Here is a 16634-nt window from a genome sequence, read left to right on the forward strand (position 1 = left end):
CCCCAAATGTTGTTTACTATCTGTGGGAAATGGGTATTTCACACTAATGGGAAAAAAGGGTCTTGAAGTTCAACTCATTAGCAGATTTAGGGTTTATGACCCCCGACCCAGCAAGGTAATCAAGCATGTGCTTCACTTTTATTATTATTAGATGTTCTTGTGCTTTGTGACACTTGGCAACCCAGTCTTCCAACCTCCAGCTGTCAAATGCCTGTTCTTGCTCTGTTATAGTCTGTTTCCATGACAGCAACATCTTTCTCAATGGTTTTCTTATGTTATCTCTTGTCCTGCTCTTTTCGGTCTGTGATCCAATTGTTCCTCAGTAATACCATCATTTGACTTCCATGTTAGTTTTTGATTCCTAATACTGAGGAGTTTCTCCCCACCCCCAATACACAGGTTATACATACTGCACAGCTTAATGAATCTATCACCATTGACTATTTATCCATCAGTTTTATGATTACCCATGCAATGTTCACATCTAGGGTTGTCATTACCAACTTGGACTTTCATATCACCCATAACCAGAATGATATAAGCATGAACCTGGTTTAGTACATCTTTCAACTTGTTGTAGAAATTGTCTTACCTATTTACCATGATCTGGTTAGGTGTGTAACACTGGTTAACAGTTATTTTGGCATGATTTGTAACAAAATGTGCTCTTATAATTTTGTGAGTCAACTGGTTTCCATTCCTGTAGCACTCGTGTTGCCTTTTTGTTAAGGTGTAGTCCAGCTCCCTCTGAGTGAGTATCATCTTGTCTTCCTGAATAAAATACTGTTATACTGTCTGAATGAAATCTTCTACATCCAGTCCATCTCATTTTGCTCACTCCAAGGATATGAATATTAAACTGAGCCATTTTTCCCCCTATCTACTTGACTCAGTTTCCCAGTGCCCCACATGGTTCTCACTTTCAAGCACACAATTCTAGTTTTAGCTGTTAGGTTATCTTTAGGGCCCTACCAAATTCAGAGCCATGAAATACGTGTCATGGACTCAAATCTGGTCTCCCCCATGAAATCTGGCTAGTGTAGGGTGAGTTGTGGTATTGCCACCCTTACTTCTGTGCTGCTTCTGGCAGTGGCACTGCCTTCAGAACTGGGCACCTGGCCAGCAGCCACCTCTCTCCAGCCACCCAACTGTGAAGGCAGTGCAGAAGTAAGGTTGGCAATACCTCCCCCCCGCGCAATATCCTTGCGACCCCCAGTTTGAGAAATACTGACTTAAGGGCTTTACAAATATGCACAGCAATGAGGACCATTGCTCCACCCAAAGTGACCACAGTTGATGGCTCCATGAATCATGTAGTAAAGTTCTCAAATCTGGCTCAGTCCTGAAAATCCATAAATTTCTGGGGCAGCCCCAGAGACAATTCCAGATAGGGGTACCATGTACTCCCTTTTGCTTATTGATGGAGAATTTGAGAGGTTGGTATGCTGGGGCATTTTTGTCCATCCTGGCGACATGGCTGTAAAGCATACAATGCCCCTTTTGAGTATAATGAGCAACTAAAGAAGGCCAGATCTTTGTGAGATGGTGACGTTTTGCACAATGTTAGATGACTTTATGCTGAGGATTTGGTGTGACAGTGAGTATAGAATGCCTCTAGCCACTCCTGGCTGAAAAACCTCGCTGAATCAGAGCCCTTGTGTTGTAATTGATTCAATTTTAAAATAACGAGCTAGATCCTGTTCTCCGTGAAGCTAGTATAAATACAGCATCACTGCACTGAGTCAGTTGCATGTTTGGTGACAAGAAAATAGGAAATAATTCCTCCTAGTATGTCTGCTTCCCCCTCTATACACACCAAGATTACTTGTAGCAATTTTATTTTAGGTTTGCTGAACAAATAATTGTTCCTGTGCAGACTAATAGATAAATCAGAACTTGAATGTTAAGTTCTCTCTTTTTTGCTAAGCAAAGTTTGGCCAGGGTCAAGCTTCCTGCCATTTTACTGTTAATAACACTTGCTCCCTTCTGAGACATGCATACATCACTGGATTAAGAGGCGTATATTCATCAACTGAAGATCTGCTCTGCTATGATATCACAGTATTGGCTGTGGTTCTGTGTGTGCCTCGCGCACGCGTGCACACACACACACACACACCGCTGTTGTTCATTGGCAAGACAAATAATCAAATTCCTTTTAGGGCTTTATATTGAATACAGCATTAATTTCCAGGGAGATAAGCCCAACTGATTTATTCATTTACTGAAATATTTCACTTTGTCCAAGCTTTATTTTAAATCCTGCTTGAAGTCCAACAGTATCTAGTGCCAGATACTAACCCCTCCTGTAGCTCATTTACACCACAAGACTGGTGTAAATGGTCCATAATGTCTCCCTGGGGTATTCCCCCAGGACAGAAGCAAAGTTCAGCTTGGAGTCCAATTTGCTTTCAGCCCCAGTATAGAGGCATGCTTGGGCCATGGCTGGAGGAATAAAGACTGCTCTCTGGCTGTTACAGATTGTGGAACAGCCTATTTGAAAGTAGGCATGAGTGCACTGGTCCCTAGAACAACCCAGAATCTGAATGCCACAAATGGAGCTTAAAGTCACCTTAGACCTCACTCTGCCTGGGTAGTGTCTTCTGAGCTGTAACTCCTGAAAGTTGCAGCATAGAATTTGGCCCTTTATATGCAGCCTACGCAGATCCCCATGATGCTAAAAAAGAGCATGTATACTGTCTGAGTGATTCAGGAAAATGTATTTTAAAAGGACTCTGTGCAGCTTTTTAAACAGGCCTCTTCTAACAATGTGTTTGCATGCCATAAAAAGTGAAAGCAAGTATCTTTGGGTATGTCTACACTACGAAATTAGGTCGATATTATAGAAGTCGATTTTTAGAAATCGATTTTATACCGTCGATTGCGTATGTCCACACTAAGCGCATTAAGTCAGCGGAGTGCGTCCTCACTACCGTGGCTAGCATCAACTTACAGAGCGGTGCACTGTGGGTAGCTATCCCACAGTTCCTGCAGTCTCTGCCGCCCATTGGAATTCTGGGTTAAGCTCCCAATGCCTGATGGGGCAAAAACATTGTTGCAGCTGGTTTTGGGTACATGTCAGTCACACCTCCCTCCGTGAAAGCAATGGCAGACAATCGTTTCAAGCCTTTTTTCCATGCAGACACCATATCACGCCAAGCGTGCAGCCTGCTCAGCTCAGCGACACCGTTGCTGTTGTGTCCTGGGTGCTGCTGGCAGCAGACAGTGCAGTAGAACTGCTAATTGTCGTCATACACCGCTTCCACTGCAGCTCTGCTGCTATTGTCTCAATAGCGAATTTCTCCAATTTCTCTGTCATGGGCTCCCAGGTATGTGTGTTCTTCCTCAGGAAATGTGCACCGTGCTAACAGTCATCCTCCACTGCTTCTGCTGCAACTCTGCTCTTCCGCTCTCATTAATCCACCTCGCAGGTCCTCTCGTCGTTCTCCATAAATATCTATTCTCGTGGTCTCTGTCAGCCACCACTTCTGCTGCCACTCTGCTCTCCTGAAGACGCCATACCATGGCAAGCATGGAGCCTGCTCAGATCACCGCAGCAGTTATGAGCATTGTAAACACCTCACTCATTATCCTGCAGTATGTGCAGAACCAGAACCTGCAAAAGCAGGCAAGGAGGCAACAGCAGCGCGGTGATGAGAGCGATGAGGACATGGACACAGACTTCTCTCAAAGCATGGGCCCCAGCAATTTGGACATCCTGGTGGCAATGGGGCAGGCTCATGCCATGGAATACCGATTCTGGGCCCCGGAAACAAGCACAGACTGGTGGGACCTCATAGTGTTGCGGGTCTGGGATGATTCCCAGTGGCTGGGAAACTTTTGCATGGATAAAGGCATTTTCCTGGAACATTGTGACTTGCTTTCCCCTGCCCTGAAGCACAAGACTATCAAGATGAGAGCAGCCCTCACAGTTCACAAGCAAGTGGCGATAGCCGTCTGGAAGCTTGCAACGCCAGACAGCTACCGGTCAGTCGGGAATCAATTTGGTGTGAGCAAATCTACTGTGGGGGCTGCTGTGATCCAAGCACCCAACACAATCACTGAGCTGCTGCTATCAAGGGTAGCGACTCTGGGAAATGTGCAGGTCATAGTGGATGGCTTTGCTGCAATGAGATTCCCTAACTGTGGGAGGGTGATAGACGGAACCCATATCCCTATCTTGGGACCGGACCACACCACCTTGGCAGCCAGTACGTAAACCGCAAGGGGTACTTTTCAATGGTGCTGCAAGCACTGGTGGATCACAAGGGATGTTTCACCAACATCAGCGTAGGATGGCCAGGAAAGGTACATGATGCTCGCATCTTCAGGAACTCTGATCTCTGAACAGCTACAGTAAGGGACTTACTTCCCAGACCAGAAAATAAATGTTGGGGATGTTGAGATACCTATAGTTATCCCTGGGGACCCAGCCTACCCCTTAATGCCATGGTTCATGAAGCTGTACACAGGCATCCTGGACAGTAGTCAGGAGCTGTTCAACTATAGGCTGAGCAAGTGCAGAATGGTGGTAGTATGTGCATTTGGATGTTTAAAAGCACACTGGTGCAGTTTACTGACTCAGTTATAGACCTCAGAAAAACCAATATTCCCATTGCTATTGCTGCTTGTTGTGTGCTCCACAACATCTGAGAGAGTAAGGGGGAGATGTTTATGGTGGGGTTAGGTGACCAGACATCCTGATAAAATCTGGACTGTCCCCATATTTGGTTTTTTGTCCCATGTCCCGAACGATGTACGGTTGGGACACCATTTGTCCCGATATTTTGCTTTGGTGGCACTCTAGGTTTTTTCCACCCCAAGGGGGGGAAGCCAGAGCTGGCCCTGGTGGCGGGGGGGGATGAGCCTGTGGCTCTTCCCCCCACCCCCCTGGCTCCCATGTGTCCTGATATTTTGTTCTTGTCATCTGGTCACCCTTGGCGGGGTGGAAGGTTGAGGCAAATCGCCTGGCCACGTGCAGCCAGACAGCAGGGTGATTAGAAGAGCACAGCAGGGCCTGCTGTGCATCAGAGAAGCTTTGAAAACCAGTTTTATGACTAGCCAGGCTACAGTGTGACAGTTCTGTTTGTCTCTCCTTGATGAAAACCCGCCTACTTCCCTGTAAGCCAACCACCCTCCTGCCTTAGATCACCGCTTGCAGAGGCAATAAAGTCACTGTTGTTTCAAAATCATGCATTCTTTATTAATTCATCATACAAATAGGGGGAGAACTGTCAAGGTAGCCTGGGAGGTATGGGGGAGGAGGGAAGCACCAGGTGGGGTGATGGATGAGGGAAGGACAAGGCCACATTGCACTTCAAAACTTATTGAACGCCAGCCTTCTGTTGCTTGGGCAGTCCTCTGGGGTGGAGTGGAGTGGATGGGTGCCTGGAGTCCCCCGGCCCTGCGTTCTTGGGTGTCTGGTGAGGAGGCTATGGAACTTGGGGAGGAGGGCAGGCGGTTACCCAGGGGCTGCAGCGGGGGTCTGTGCTCTTGTTGGCTTTCCTGCAGCTCCACCAGACGCCAGAGCATATCAGTTTGATCCCCCAGTAGCCTCAGCATTGCATCCTGCCTCCTCTCATCTTGCTCCCACCACCTGTCATCTCACTCATTCCTCCTGTCCTTGTATTCATTTTCTGCTTTCCTGGACTCTGCCAGTGTTTGCCTCCACTCATTCAGCTGAGCTCTTTCAGTGCAGGAGGACTGCATGAGCTCAGAGAACATTTCATCGCAAGTGTGTTTTTTTCGCCTTCTTATTTGCGCTAGCCTTTGGGACAGAGGATAGTGTGAGCATTGAAACATTTGCAGCTGCAGGAGGAAAAAAAGTATTTAAATAGACACATTTTAGAGAACAATGGGTAGACTCTTTCATGGTGAACCAAGCTGTTAACATTACATAGTACATGTGCTTTCAGTACAAGGTCACATTTTGCCTCTTATATTGAGGGCCTGCCGGTTTGGTGAGAGAGATCACACATGCAGGGCCGGGCAACAGAATTCAGCTTGCAGGCAGCCATGGTAAGCCAGAGTCTTTCGGCTTCAACCTTCATAACATGTGGGAATGGTTTCAAACAGCAGTGCCCTCCTTTCCCATACCAAGCACCCGTTGGGTTGGCCATTTTAAAAGGAGGGGCTGTGGTTTTTGGGTTAATGTGCAGCACAAACCCCACTAAACCCACCCCCAAATTATCTGGGATGATCACTCTGAGGATAACAGAGCGATAAAAAACGGATGTTGCTTGAATGCCAGCAAACACTGCGACCATATGCTGCCATGCTTGGTTATGTAATGACTCCAGACTACATGCTCCTGGCATGGTAAAGTGTCTTACCATGGAGGACGGAAGAAGCTGCCCTCCCCAGAAACCTTTAGCAAAGGCTTTGGGAGTACCTCCAGGAGAGCTTCATGGAGATGTCCCTGGAGGATTTCTGCTCCATCTCCAGACACATTAGCAGACTTTTCCAGTAGCTGTACTGGCCGCGAATGCATCCCAAGACTTCAGGGCAAATCAATCATTAAACACGCTTGCTTTTAAAGCATGTATTGTATTTACAAAGGTACACTCACCAGAGGTGCCTTCTCTGGCTTCATGGTCCAGGAGCCCACCCTTGGGAGGGTATTGTCTCCAGGGTGATAAACAGTTCCTGGCTGTCGGGGAGAACGGTTTCTCCGCTTGCCTGCTGTGCGCTATCCTCCTCCTCCTCGTCCCCAGAATTCTCTTCCCCATTGCATGAGACTCCCCCCTTGTAGGTGTCCACGGACAGGTGTGGGGTAGTGGTAGGGCCCCCCCTAGCATTCCATGCACCTTATCATAGAAGTGGCATGTCTGGGGCTCTGACCCAGAGTGGCCATTTGCCTCTTTGGTAGGCTTGCCTGAGCTCCTTAATTTTCCACGTGGCACTGCTGCAGGTCCCTGTTGTAGCCTCTGTCCATCATGCCCTTGGAGAGTTTTGCAAATATTTTGGCATTTTGTCTTTTGGAATGGAGATCTGATAGCACGGATTCGTTCCCCATACAGCGATCAGATCCAGTACCTCCTGTTCGGTCCATGCGGGAGTTCTTTTGCGATTCTGGGACTACATCGTCACCTGTGCTAATGAGCTTGCCACGCTGGCCAAACAGGAAATGAAATTCAAAAGTTCCCGGGGCTTTTCCTGTGTACCTGGCTAGTGCATCGGAGTTCAAAGTGCTGTCCAGAGCAGTCATAATGGAGCACTCTGGGATAGCTCCCGGAGGCCAATACTGTCAAATTGCGTCCACATTACCCCAAATCCGACCTGGCGATGTTGATTTCAGCGCGAATCCCCTCGTTGGGGAGGAGCACAGAAATCTATTTTAAGAGCCCTTTAAGTGGACAAAAATGGCTTCATCATGTGGACAGGTGCAGGGTTAAATCGATCTAATGCTGCTAAATTCAACCTAAACTCGTAGTGTAGACGAGGGCTTAGTTGTGACTGGGAGACTATTGTAAATTCTTGTTGCTTTCAGCTGTATTTTGTGACAGCACAACATACATTAGCTGGTGGATGAACTGACAACAGCTTTCACTCACTTTTTGCTTCACTTTGCATTTTTTCCCCCAGACAAATGTAAAAATACTGATTCCTACAGACATTCGTATCATACCTGGTATTCCTAGTTAACTTGTTAGCATGCAGTGAGCCAAGGGGAGAAATTACTACTTCTCTCATCACAGTCTTGTTCAGGTGATTCCTTTTGAGCAGTCCGGGGCATCAACTGATGTAAACTGTCATAGCTCTATTGACTTGAACTGCAGATCTGCCCCTTCATTCTAAACATATCACACCTTGAGCTTTTAAACTTACTTGCGTGATATTATCACATGTTGGCTCAGCTGTTTGGAGGAGAAGCATTTGAATCACCATATCCAAACCTAACACAAAAAAGCGGAAGAAATTACTCAAAATTTTAAAAGTTAATACAAACGACAGAAGCAGAAAAGTGAGTGGGTGAAATATTCTTAATTGATTATAGCTACAGTGAATGGTGTTACTAGTTAGGGGCTAATCCGAAGCCAATGGGAATCTATTTACTTCACAGGGTTTTTGATTAGACTCTTAAAGAGGGCATAACTTCCTGTTTGCCTAACTCACACATTCAAACCCACTGACCTGAATGACCCATCTGAGTAAGACAAATGGTTTTGCCTCAGTATAGAGACAATGTTCTCTCTCCAATCCAGATTTGGAGGGAAAACCTGCTCCAAAGGTTCCCGATTACTCTTGTTCAACAACGCTGCAAACACTTATGAAGGTTTCTCTTTGCACAGGTGTGAACATGACTGCATGTTACTTTGAAGAGTCAAAACAATTATTTATTCACAAGAGAGCCAAATCCTACTCACCTTGCACATGTGACAGCCCCAATGATTTCAGTAGGCCTGCTCATGTGAGCAAGATGAGCATGAATTCACCCACAGTCTTTAATGGTAGAGACTCATTTTATTGGAGGGTTTAAATAGTAATAAGAATGTATTAATAGCAACTTAGCCATAGGCCAAGGCACAAGAAAGTATTGCAACAGAACTTTAAACTAAATCCAAAGTTATATACATTTCAGTATTTTATAAAGTAAAAAGGGACAAACCATTATACCAGACATCACCAGGCCACTTGCCTTTTCCCTGCTTTAGTGGCTGACCATGCATATAGGGAAACTGCTTGGATCACAGATACATTGTCAAAATATTACTTAGGAATTATTTTCTGAGAGGTCACAGAAAAAGGTATCCAGGACCAAAAAAAACACCCCACAGAAAGCCACTTTTACCTCAAATGGCAATACAGACAGTGGTGAGCTGGAGCCGGTTCGCAGGAACCGGTTGTTAAACTTAGAAGCCTTTTTAGAACCAGTAGTCCCATGAGGGACACCCACGGGGAAAATTTGTGGGTGCTCTCCCCTCCCCAGCTCACCTCTGCTCTGCCTCTGAGTTATGCTCTGCCCTGCTCTACTTCTCCGCCCCCTCGGCTTCCCGCGAATCAGCTGTTCGTGCGGAACCGGGTGGGGGAGGGGTTTGAGACGCAAGCAGCAGCTTTGTGCTTAGGCCCAAGGAGGCAGAGTGGAAGTGAGCTGGGGTGGGGGGGGGCACGAGGAGGGCCGCCCATGCCACAGCATGTAATGCAGGGGGGTGCGCAGGGGAACTGTTTCCTGCCCCAGCTCGCCTCCGCCTTCCTGGGCCTGAGCGTGAAGCAGCTGCTTGTTTCTCAGCCCTCCCAGGCTTCCAGCGCGAACAGCTGATTTGTGGGAAGCGGGGGGTGGGGGCAGAGAAGCAGAGCGGGGCGGTGCATTCAGGGGCAGAGGTGGAGACAGAGCAGAGGTGAGCTGGGGCTGGGAGCTGCCGGTGGGTGCTCTGCACCCACCAAATTTTCCCCATGGGTGCTCCGGGGCTGGTGTTCCATGGAGTCGGTGCCTAAGGCGCCACTTTTGATGTGATCAGTGGCAGGGAACAGCCACTGCCCCCCTAGTTTTGCTACCCTGTCCCTAGGAGCCAGAGGGACCTGCCAGGGAGCTGCCCCAGGTAAGCACCACCGGGACTCCCCACTTCGCCCCCCCAGCAGGTCCCTCTGGCTCTTAGGGGTGGGGCGGAGTGGGCACCCACTATGGTGGCCCATGAGACCCTCCTGCCCGGTTCTGGGGGCAGTCAGGGGACAAGGGTGGATGGGGCAGGAGTCCTGGGGGGAGGCTACAAACCCCTTGTGGGGTGAGGAGGGAACTGGTTGTTAAGATTTTGGCAGCTTATCAGTGAATACAGATCACAATATATTAAATAATGGTTAGGTTTTTCGCCTGCCTGGAGCCACATGGACACTCATAGTTACATTTGTTCATGCCAATATATCAGCATTCTGAATAACCTGTCTGCATGTATTGAAAGCCGAGCCCTGTCAAGGCCCTCCTGAATGTATTATTGTACAAACTGTCTAAATATCTGGCATATCCATGAATCTTTTTAACAAGGGGGAACCAAGGTGATATCTTTGTAATAGAAACAACTGCCATATCCAATTGCTTATTAGTATCCCCTGCCCTCAACTTAATTAGGGTTTTCATATTTTTAAATTTAAATCTAATAATTTTCATTTCTGAGAAACAGTGAATGCAAAGAATTTGAATATTCTAACCAAGGAAATTTATGTGAGACATTCCCACTGAGCTGTTCCTCTAAGCCAGTGGTTCCCAAACTTGTTCTGCCGCTTGTGCGGGGAAAGCCCCTGGCAGGCCGCGCTGGTTTGTTTACCTGCCGTGTCCACAGGTTCAGCCGAGTGCAGCTCCCAGTGGCCTGGGGCAGTGGCCCGCCAGGGACTTTCCCTGCACTAGCGGCGGAACCAGTTTGGGAACCACTGCTCTAAGCATAGCCTTGGCAAATGCTGTGGGTACATACCAGGAATACAAAGCCAAAAATATTGCAATATTGCGCTTTGGACAAAATAGAATTAATTCCTGTCTTTGCTTTAAGAAGAGCAATTGGAGTATTATTGGGAGACCAAGAATCTTCCTAAGAAATTTGTTTTGAATCATTTCAAATTCCATGGGTTCATTCCATCCCCAAATTTCTGCACCAAACAAGATTTGAGTCTGAGCCTCAAACACTATAGGATGATGCATTAAGTTGCTCCCATGAGTTGAAATAAAATGTAACAGCTTGCATAGAATTTGAGGCCTTGTCTTTTGTTACCTGAATGTGCTTATCCCACAAACCATTCTGTGAGAACCAGGTATTCAGGTAGGGGAAGAGCTAACTTGTTCAATATATTGTCAATCAATCCTTTATTTAAATTCTAAAGTAATTGTCTTTAGTCGGAGACAGGTTGCATAAATAATGTATCTAGGGGCCCTCTCATTGGTAGTATAAACCAAATGAAAGTAATAAATGCTTCAGTCCCACTGGTGTTTGCAACAATAGAACTGTATCTTCTGCATATAAGACAGGATGATTCATGGATTTTAGGGGGGAAATACTGATCCCCTTTTAATGCTAAAACAATTGATATAAAAGTTAAGAAAAGGGGCTAGAAGACAGCCCTGCCAAACCACCTTTGGAATGGAGGTGGAATCTGTTAATTGCCCACCCAGACCTATTCTAATCTTGGCCACTGTTTGTCTGTGAAGAGCTCTTCACAGACAAACTGCAGATCTATTTCAGGTATTCCCAATTTGCCCCACAGACAGTCCCTATCACTAGAATGAAAGAATGATTTTAGATCAACAAAAGCTACATACAGTTCCCCCGCCCCCTTAGGAGGCACATATTTGTAGATTAAGTACGAAGGAAGAACAATTATCTGTAATGGAGTGGCCATTTGAGAAACCAGCTGGTTTCCGAGCAAATAAATTTGTTCTGCCCAATCCTCTAATCTTCCCAAAAGATATCTGGTGAAAATTTTTAAAGCAGTGTCCAATAAACTGATTGGGCAATAATTCCCCAGGTTTCTCTTCTGCCCCTTTTTGTGAAGTGGATTGATAATATTCATAGCCTAACCTGAGTGGAAAATCTGTATTATTTATATCCAGAACAGGTGTCCACCAGTCAACGTTCTCCTTAAATATTTCTGCAGGAATAAAAATCTTTCCCTGGCACTTGATTACAATGTTGTTGATCAACTAAAAATGTAAAGTTCTTCCTTACTGGATACTGCAGACCATTCTGGATGGAAACCAGGAATGGAGGCTACCAGAGCTGATCATGCCAAAAAGTTTATATGTCCTATCTTTATAAAGTGCAGAAAATATTTTTCTCCCAGATATGCTTAGGGATCATAGCTTCAATATTGCCCCAATCCTCTTGGAATCCATTGCTACCAATTTCCAAAAATACTCAGAATTTCTCACTTTGGCAGCAAATTCAATTTCCTTCTAGAAGTCCACACAACGTTCTGACTATTTTTTCTTTCAGCAATCTTTATTAGACTTTCTAAAATTGACTAGCTTTTAGGTGAAACCTGCAAGCAACCTTTCCTGACCTCCCTTGCCAAAAATCTATAGCTGTGTATTATTTTGAAAAAAAAAAAATCTATGACATACCAAATTCTTTTATCTTTCAAATGGAAAGAATAGTCCTTCTGGTAATCAGATCAACCGATTATTTGTGTACAATGAAGTTAAGTAAATTAAGGGACAGACTCACATAACTAAGATCTGAAAATGGATTTTTTTACCCTAACAAATAGAGGAGAGATTCTCTTAATTTACCTTGCATATAAGCCTTCAGAATTAGAAGTGAAATCCTGTCCAACAGGGACCAACCAATATAAGAGGAGCAGTGGACAAAAATTAACCTGGAGGGGTTGATGGTCACCATCAGATTTAGGCGCCATTGAAACATTAGAAAAAACAAGACCAGCTTAAAATTGGAATGGCAATAGTGTCACACTCCTCCCACTTGAGAGATTTAGTGACCCACCATGTCATCACCTACCCTACCATTTAGGACTTCCAATCTGAATCTATCCAAAATTGCCAAATATATCTGGCCTGCTGAATTTCTTAATTTATCTTCAGAATTTTTTTTGGAAAAGGGAAAGCAACCCATCATTAAATTTATTATTTGATAGATTTAGCAATTCCTTGTTTTCTGCACCCAATAGAGCATTAAAATCACCTAAAAATCAGATTTGCCACTAGATAATTTCAAATCAGTATGTCAATAAGAGATTCTAACTCTGCCCATATAGATTCATTATAATAGGTGGATCCCGATGGAGGCAAATATTAATTCAAAGCAACCAATATATTATCTGGGAAGGAGAGACTATAAGATTGAAGACAGGGATTACTCTGAGCTAGTACATTAACTATAGCATTTAATTTGATTGAGATAAGGGATAGACCATTAACTGGTCTGCCCTTCTTAGCTTGTTTAACAGACCCTTCGAAACAAGATTCATCTTTGGTAAGCCAGATTTCTTGTCAAAAAATTAAATCAAATTGTGCTACGTAATTCTTTAATTCCAGATATTGAGCTTTACTTAAGATGTGGATATTCCAGGATATAATTTCAATAAAAACTTCATAATGTAGCTGGTGAGCAAACTCTTGTCAAGTCATTTCCTTATCAGCGGCCTCAGTTGTTAGGTTATCAGCACAAATCACCCCATTGGGTTCACAGTTATGATTAGTTTTCCAATTCCTTCTTCTTTAATCCTTTGATTATCTGTTGACTCCAGTTCATTACAGTCTAAGGCAAGCCCAATTGGGTACACCTCTGCAGTGACCCAGGCCTCAGCTAGGCTCTGCCTGCTGTGGAGAGAGGTGGAGGCAAACCAATATAATGGAGAGAACCTTTTAAATTGTGTAAAGGAAAACCTCAGAAATTTGGCAGGAACAATATAAAACATCAAATATTTGCTTAGGAAAATTGTAAATTATCAGCACAATAAAAGGAGTTTTTAGTTCAACAATATGCTGTGACACCCCAAGAGGCAGTCAACTTTTCCTCCCCCTGGCTGAAAAGTCTAGCCTCACCCCTACTGTCCCAACTTCAGCTCTCTCTGGCTTGCGATGCTCCTTTGCTTTGACACTGCAATGACGGAACCTCTTTCCAGCAGGTCCACCTGCAAACAGCCCCATTCTCCAGGTGTCCAAAGAATATTCCCTCTTCAGTGTCCCAATGGTCAACCTCACTGGTCATGTGCTCTCTGTCCCTCCCTATCAGGCTCCTTACACATGACCTTCACAGTCCAGTTTCTCTAACATAGCTTCCTCTGGTCAATCCCCTTTTCACCCCAGCACAGTCTTTACTCCTCCTCCAACCACTTTCCAACTGCCCTCTTTGGGTGAATTCCAAGCTCTCTCCCCAGCTCAGTCTTCCTCTCATTGGCTGTCTCTCCCCCCAGGACAGCTGCAGTAGGTGCTAGTGCCAGGACCAAGGTTACTACACTTGAAACACAGGATAAAGACCAACTAAATTTTTGGAAGAGTCCTCATCCTTTCTTTTAAGATTTAACCTGGCAGAGGGGAGCACTTCAGAAAATCATTCCCAGACTGGTCCCTTTTAACCTTATCTATCCTGTATCCTCAAACAGAAGATCTCTCATATCCCAGATTTTCTTAACTGCCCACCAATTTTTAAATGCTACCAACACAATCTGGTAGGCCTAAGTCAGAGAGTCTTTTCACCTTTACATTTTGATCTCTAGGTAAAGAATAAAATACCACTCGTTCAAGTGGCAGATAAATCTAACATTGTACATGAGACAGTCTCTGCCCTTACTCTTTGCAAATCAATGCCACGGCCCATGCATTCTTAGGGTTCTCTTTAAGAATGTTAGGGCTTTTATCCAGACTAGAATATCTGGAGCCATGAGCAAAGGCTCATGTGTCTGGAATAGGGCCGGCAGAAGGAGGTAAAGAAACACTTATGGGAGAGAGAGAGCCAATTTCAATACTACTAACCACAACTCCTACTCAGACTGTCTCAGCTAAGTACAAGATGGAACAAGTATATTCTTATGCTAAAGAACCTACTCCACCTCGTATTTAGCTGTGACACTTAGTACTTTTCCCAGGAGATGAGCTCTGTGTAGCTTGAAAGCTTCTCTTTCACCAACAGAAGTTGGTCCAATGAAAGATTACCTCACCCACCACATCTATAAGGATTTTTCATTTGCAGTCAGCGACAGCAGCACAGACAGCTGTAGTGGCACAGGAGCCAGCAAACAGCGCTGTAAACAGGGGAGTTTGAGTGGGAGTTTGTCTTGTGGTGCTTGTTTGGGGTTTGTTTTTGCTGTGGGTGGTGGTGTTGTGGTGTGGTTTGTGTTTCCCAAAACAGGATTTAGGTGGGAAGGCTATGACAGAAACAGAGGCAGCAGCGGGAGTGACCCATGTCGTGGAAGACACAATGGAGGATGACTGGATGTGGAAGCTGCGGCATGTACATGATCCTGGAGGGTGTACCTGGTAAGAGTTTTGTCTGCATGAAATGCCGTCTGATAGAGCTGATGGAGGAAAAGATCCGAGGTTTGGAGATGCAGGTGGAAAGTCTGGTTGAGTTTAGAAAGGGGTTCGAGCAGATTATGGAGCAAAGACATGAGGTATCTGAAGGGAAAAGCTCAGACTTGCAGATGGAAGGACTGAGGAGAGACTGCTGGGTGAGGAAAGTCGTCAGTGGAAGCATGTGACTAAAAGAACCAGGCCGAGGAAAAGATGGGCTAGTGAAGGAGAAAGACCTCAAGAATAGGGTTGTAGAGTTGGAAAATGAAGAAGGGGCTCAGCAGGTAGTCACTGAAGGTAGAAGGGCAAGGAAGAGAAGAGCGGTTAGTCCTATAGGAAAAGGGGAAGAGTCAATGGAGACTACACCAAATATGAGCCCCACGAGGATAAAGGATGGGTTGAACAGGATTACAAGGGAGAATAGGAATGGAAAGAACTTGCAGCCAGAGGGAACAGGGGTTAGACTGGAGAGTAGCACCGTCACCAGGAAAAGGCAGGTCTACGTGATTGGGGACTCCTTACTGAGAAGGATAGACAGGCTTGTAAGCAGAGCTGATCCAGAGAATAGAAGGGTGTGCTGTCTTCCAAGTGCTAAGATACGGGATGTAGACCTGAGGTTGAAAAGGATCCTAAAGGGTGCAGGAAAGAATCCCCTAATTAACCTTCATGTGGGAACAAATAATACGGCTAGATTCTCGCTGGAAAGTATTAAGGGAGACTATGCTAGGCTGGGGAAGACACTTAAGAGGCTCAGGTGATCTTTAGTGGGATTCTGCCTGTTCCTAGAGAAGGGCAACAAAGGTGTCACAAGATTATGACTATCAACAGATGGCTTAGGCAGTGGTGCTATAAGGAGGGCTTTGGGATGTATGGCCACTGTGAGGCATTCATGGACAGAGGACATTTCTCTCGGGATGGACTTCATCTGAGTAGGGAAGGAAATAGACTTCCAGGATGGAGGCTGGCACAACTGATTAAGAGAGCTTTAAACTGGGAATTTGGGGCAGATGTCCAGGTAATCTCCAGGCCGGATTTTAACATTGAGAGGGAAGAAAAAAAGAAAAAGAACACAGCCATGGGTAGGAGAATGGATATAAGGAGGAAGGGCAGAGTGGATACCAGTCTAATATGTTATACTGGCTGTAGAATGACCATGCCTAAAATCGGGTACAGAATGCGAGCGAGGCCAAACAGCAAAAATTAAGATGTTTGTACACCAATGCGAGGAACTAGAGCTACTGGTGCAGGAAGTGAAACCAGATAGTATAGGGATAACAGAAACATGGTGGAATAGTCATCATGACTGGACTACGGGTATTGAAGGGTACGTGCTGTTTAGGAAAGACAGAAATAAAGGTAAAGGTGGTGGAGTAGCATTGTATATCAATTATGAGGTAGACTAAAGAAATAAGAAGCGATGAAATTGATAAGACAGAGTCCGTCTGGGCAAAAATTACATTGGGGAAGAAAGCTACTAAAGCCTCCCCTGTGATAGTGCTTGGGGTGTGCTATAGACCACTGGGACCTAATTTGGATATGGATAGAGCCCTCTTTAACGTTTTTAATGAAATAAATACTAGTGGAAATTGCGTGATTATGGGAGACTAACTTCCCAGATATAGACTGGAGGATGAGTGCTACTAATAATAATGGGCTCAGATTTTCCTAGATGCAATAGCTGATG

General features: G+C 45.2%; 1 protein-coding gene across 1 annotated transcript in view; it reads right to left on the minus strand.

The window, feature by feature from the left end:
• Positions 1–16634, minus strand: part of CNBD1 (cyclic nucleotide binding domain containing 1) — a 278638-nt gene that overhangs the window by 26670 nt on the left and 235334 nt on the right. The window contains exon 11 of the mRNA XM_074942900.1: positions 7828–7895. Within this exon, the coding sequence (XP_074799001.1) occupies positions 7828–7895 (68 nt within the window). The remainder of the gene's footprint in view (positions 1–7827; positions 7896–16634) is intronic.

This window comes from Natator depressus, chromosome 2, assembly GCF_965152275.1.
Source record: "Natator depressus isolate rNatDep1 chromosome 2, rNatDep2.hap1, whole genome shotgun sequence".
Classification (NCBI taxonomy): domain Eukaryota; kingdom Metazoa; phylum Chordata; order Testudines; family Cheloniidae; genus Natator; species Natator depressus.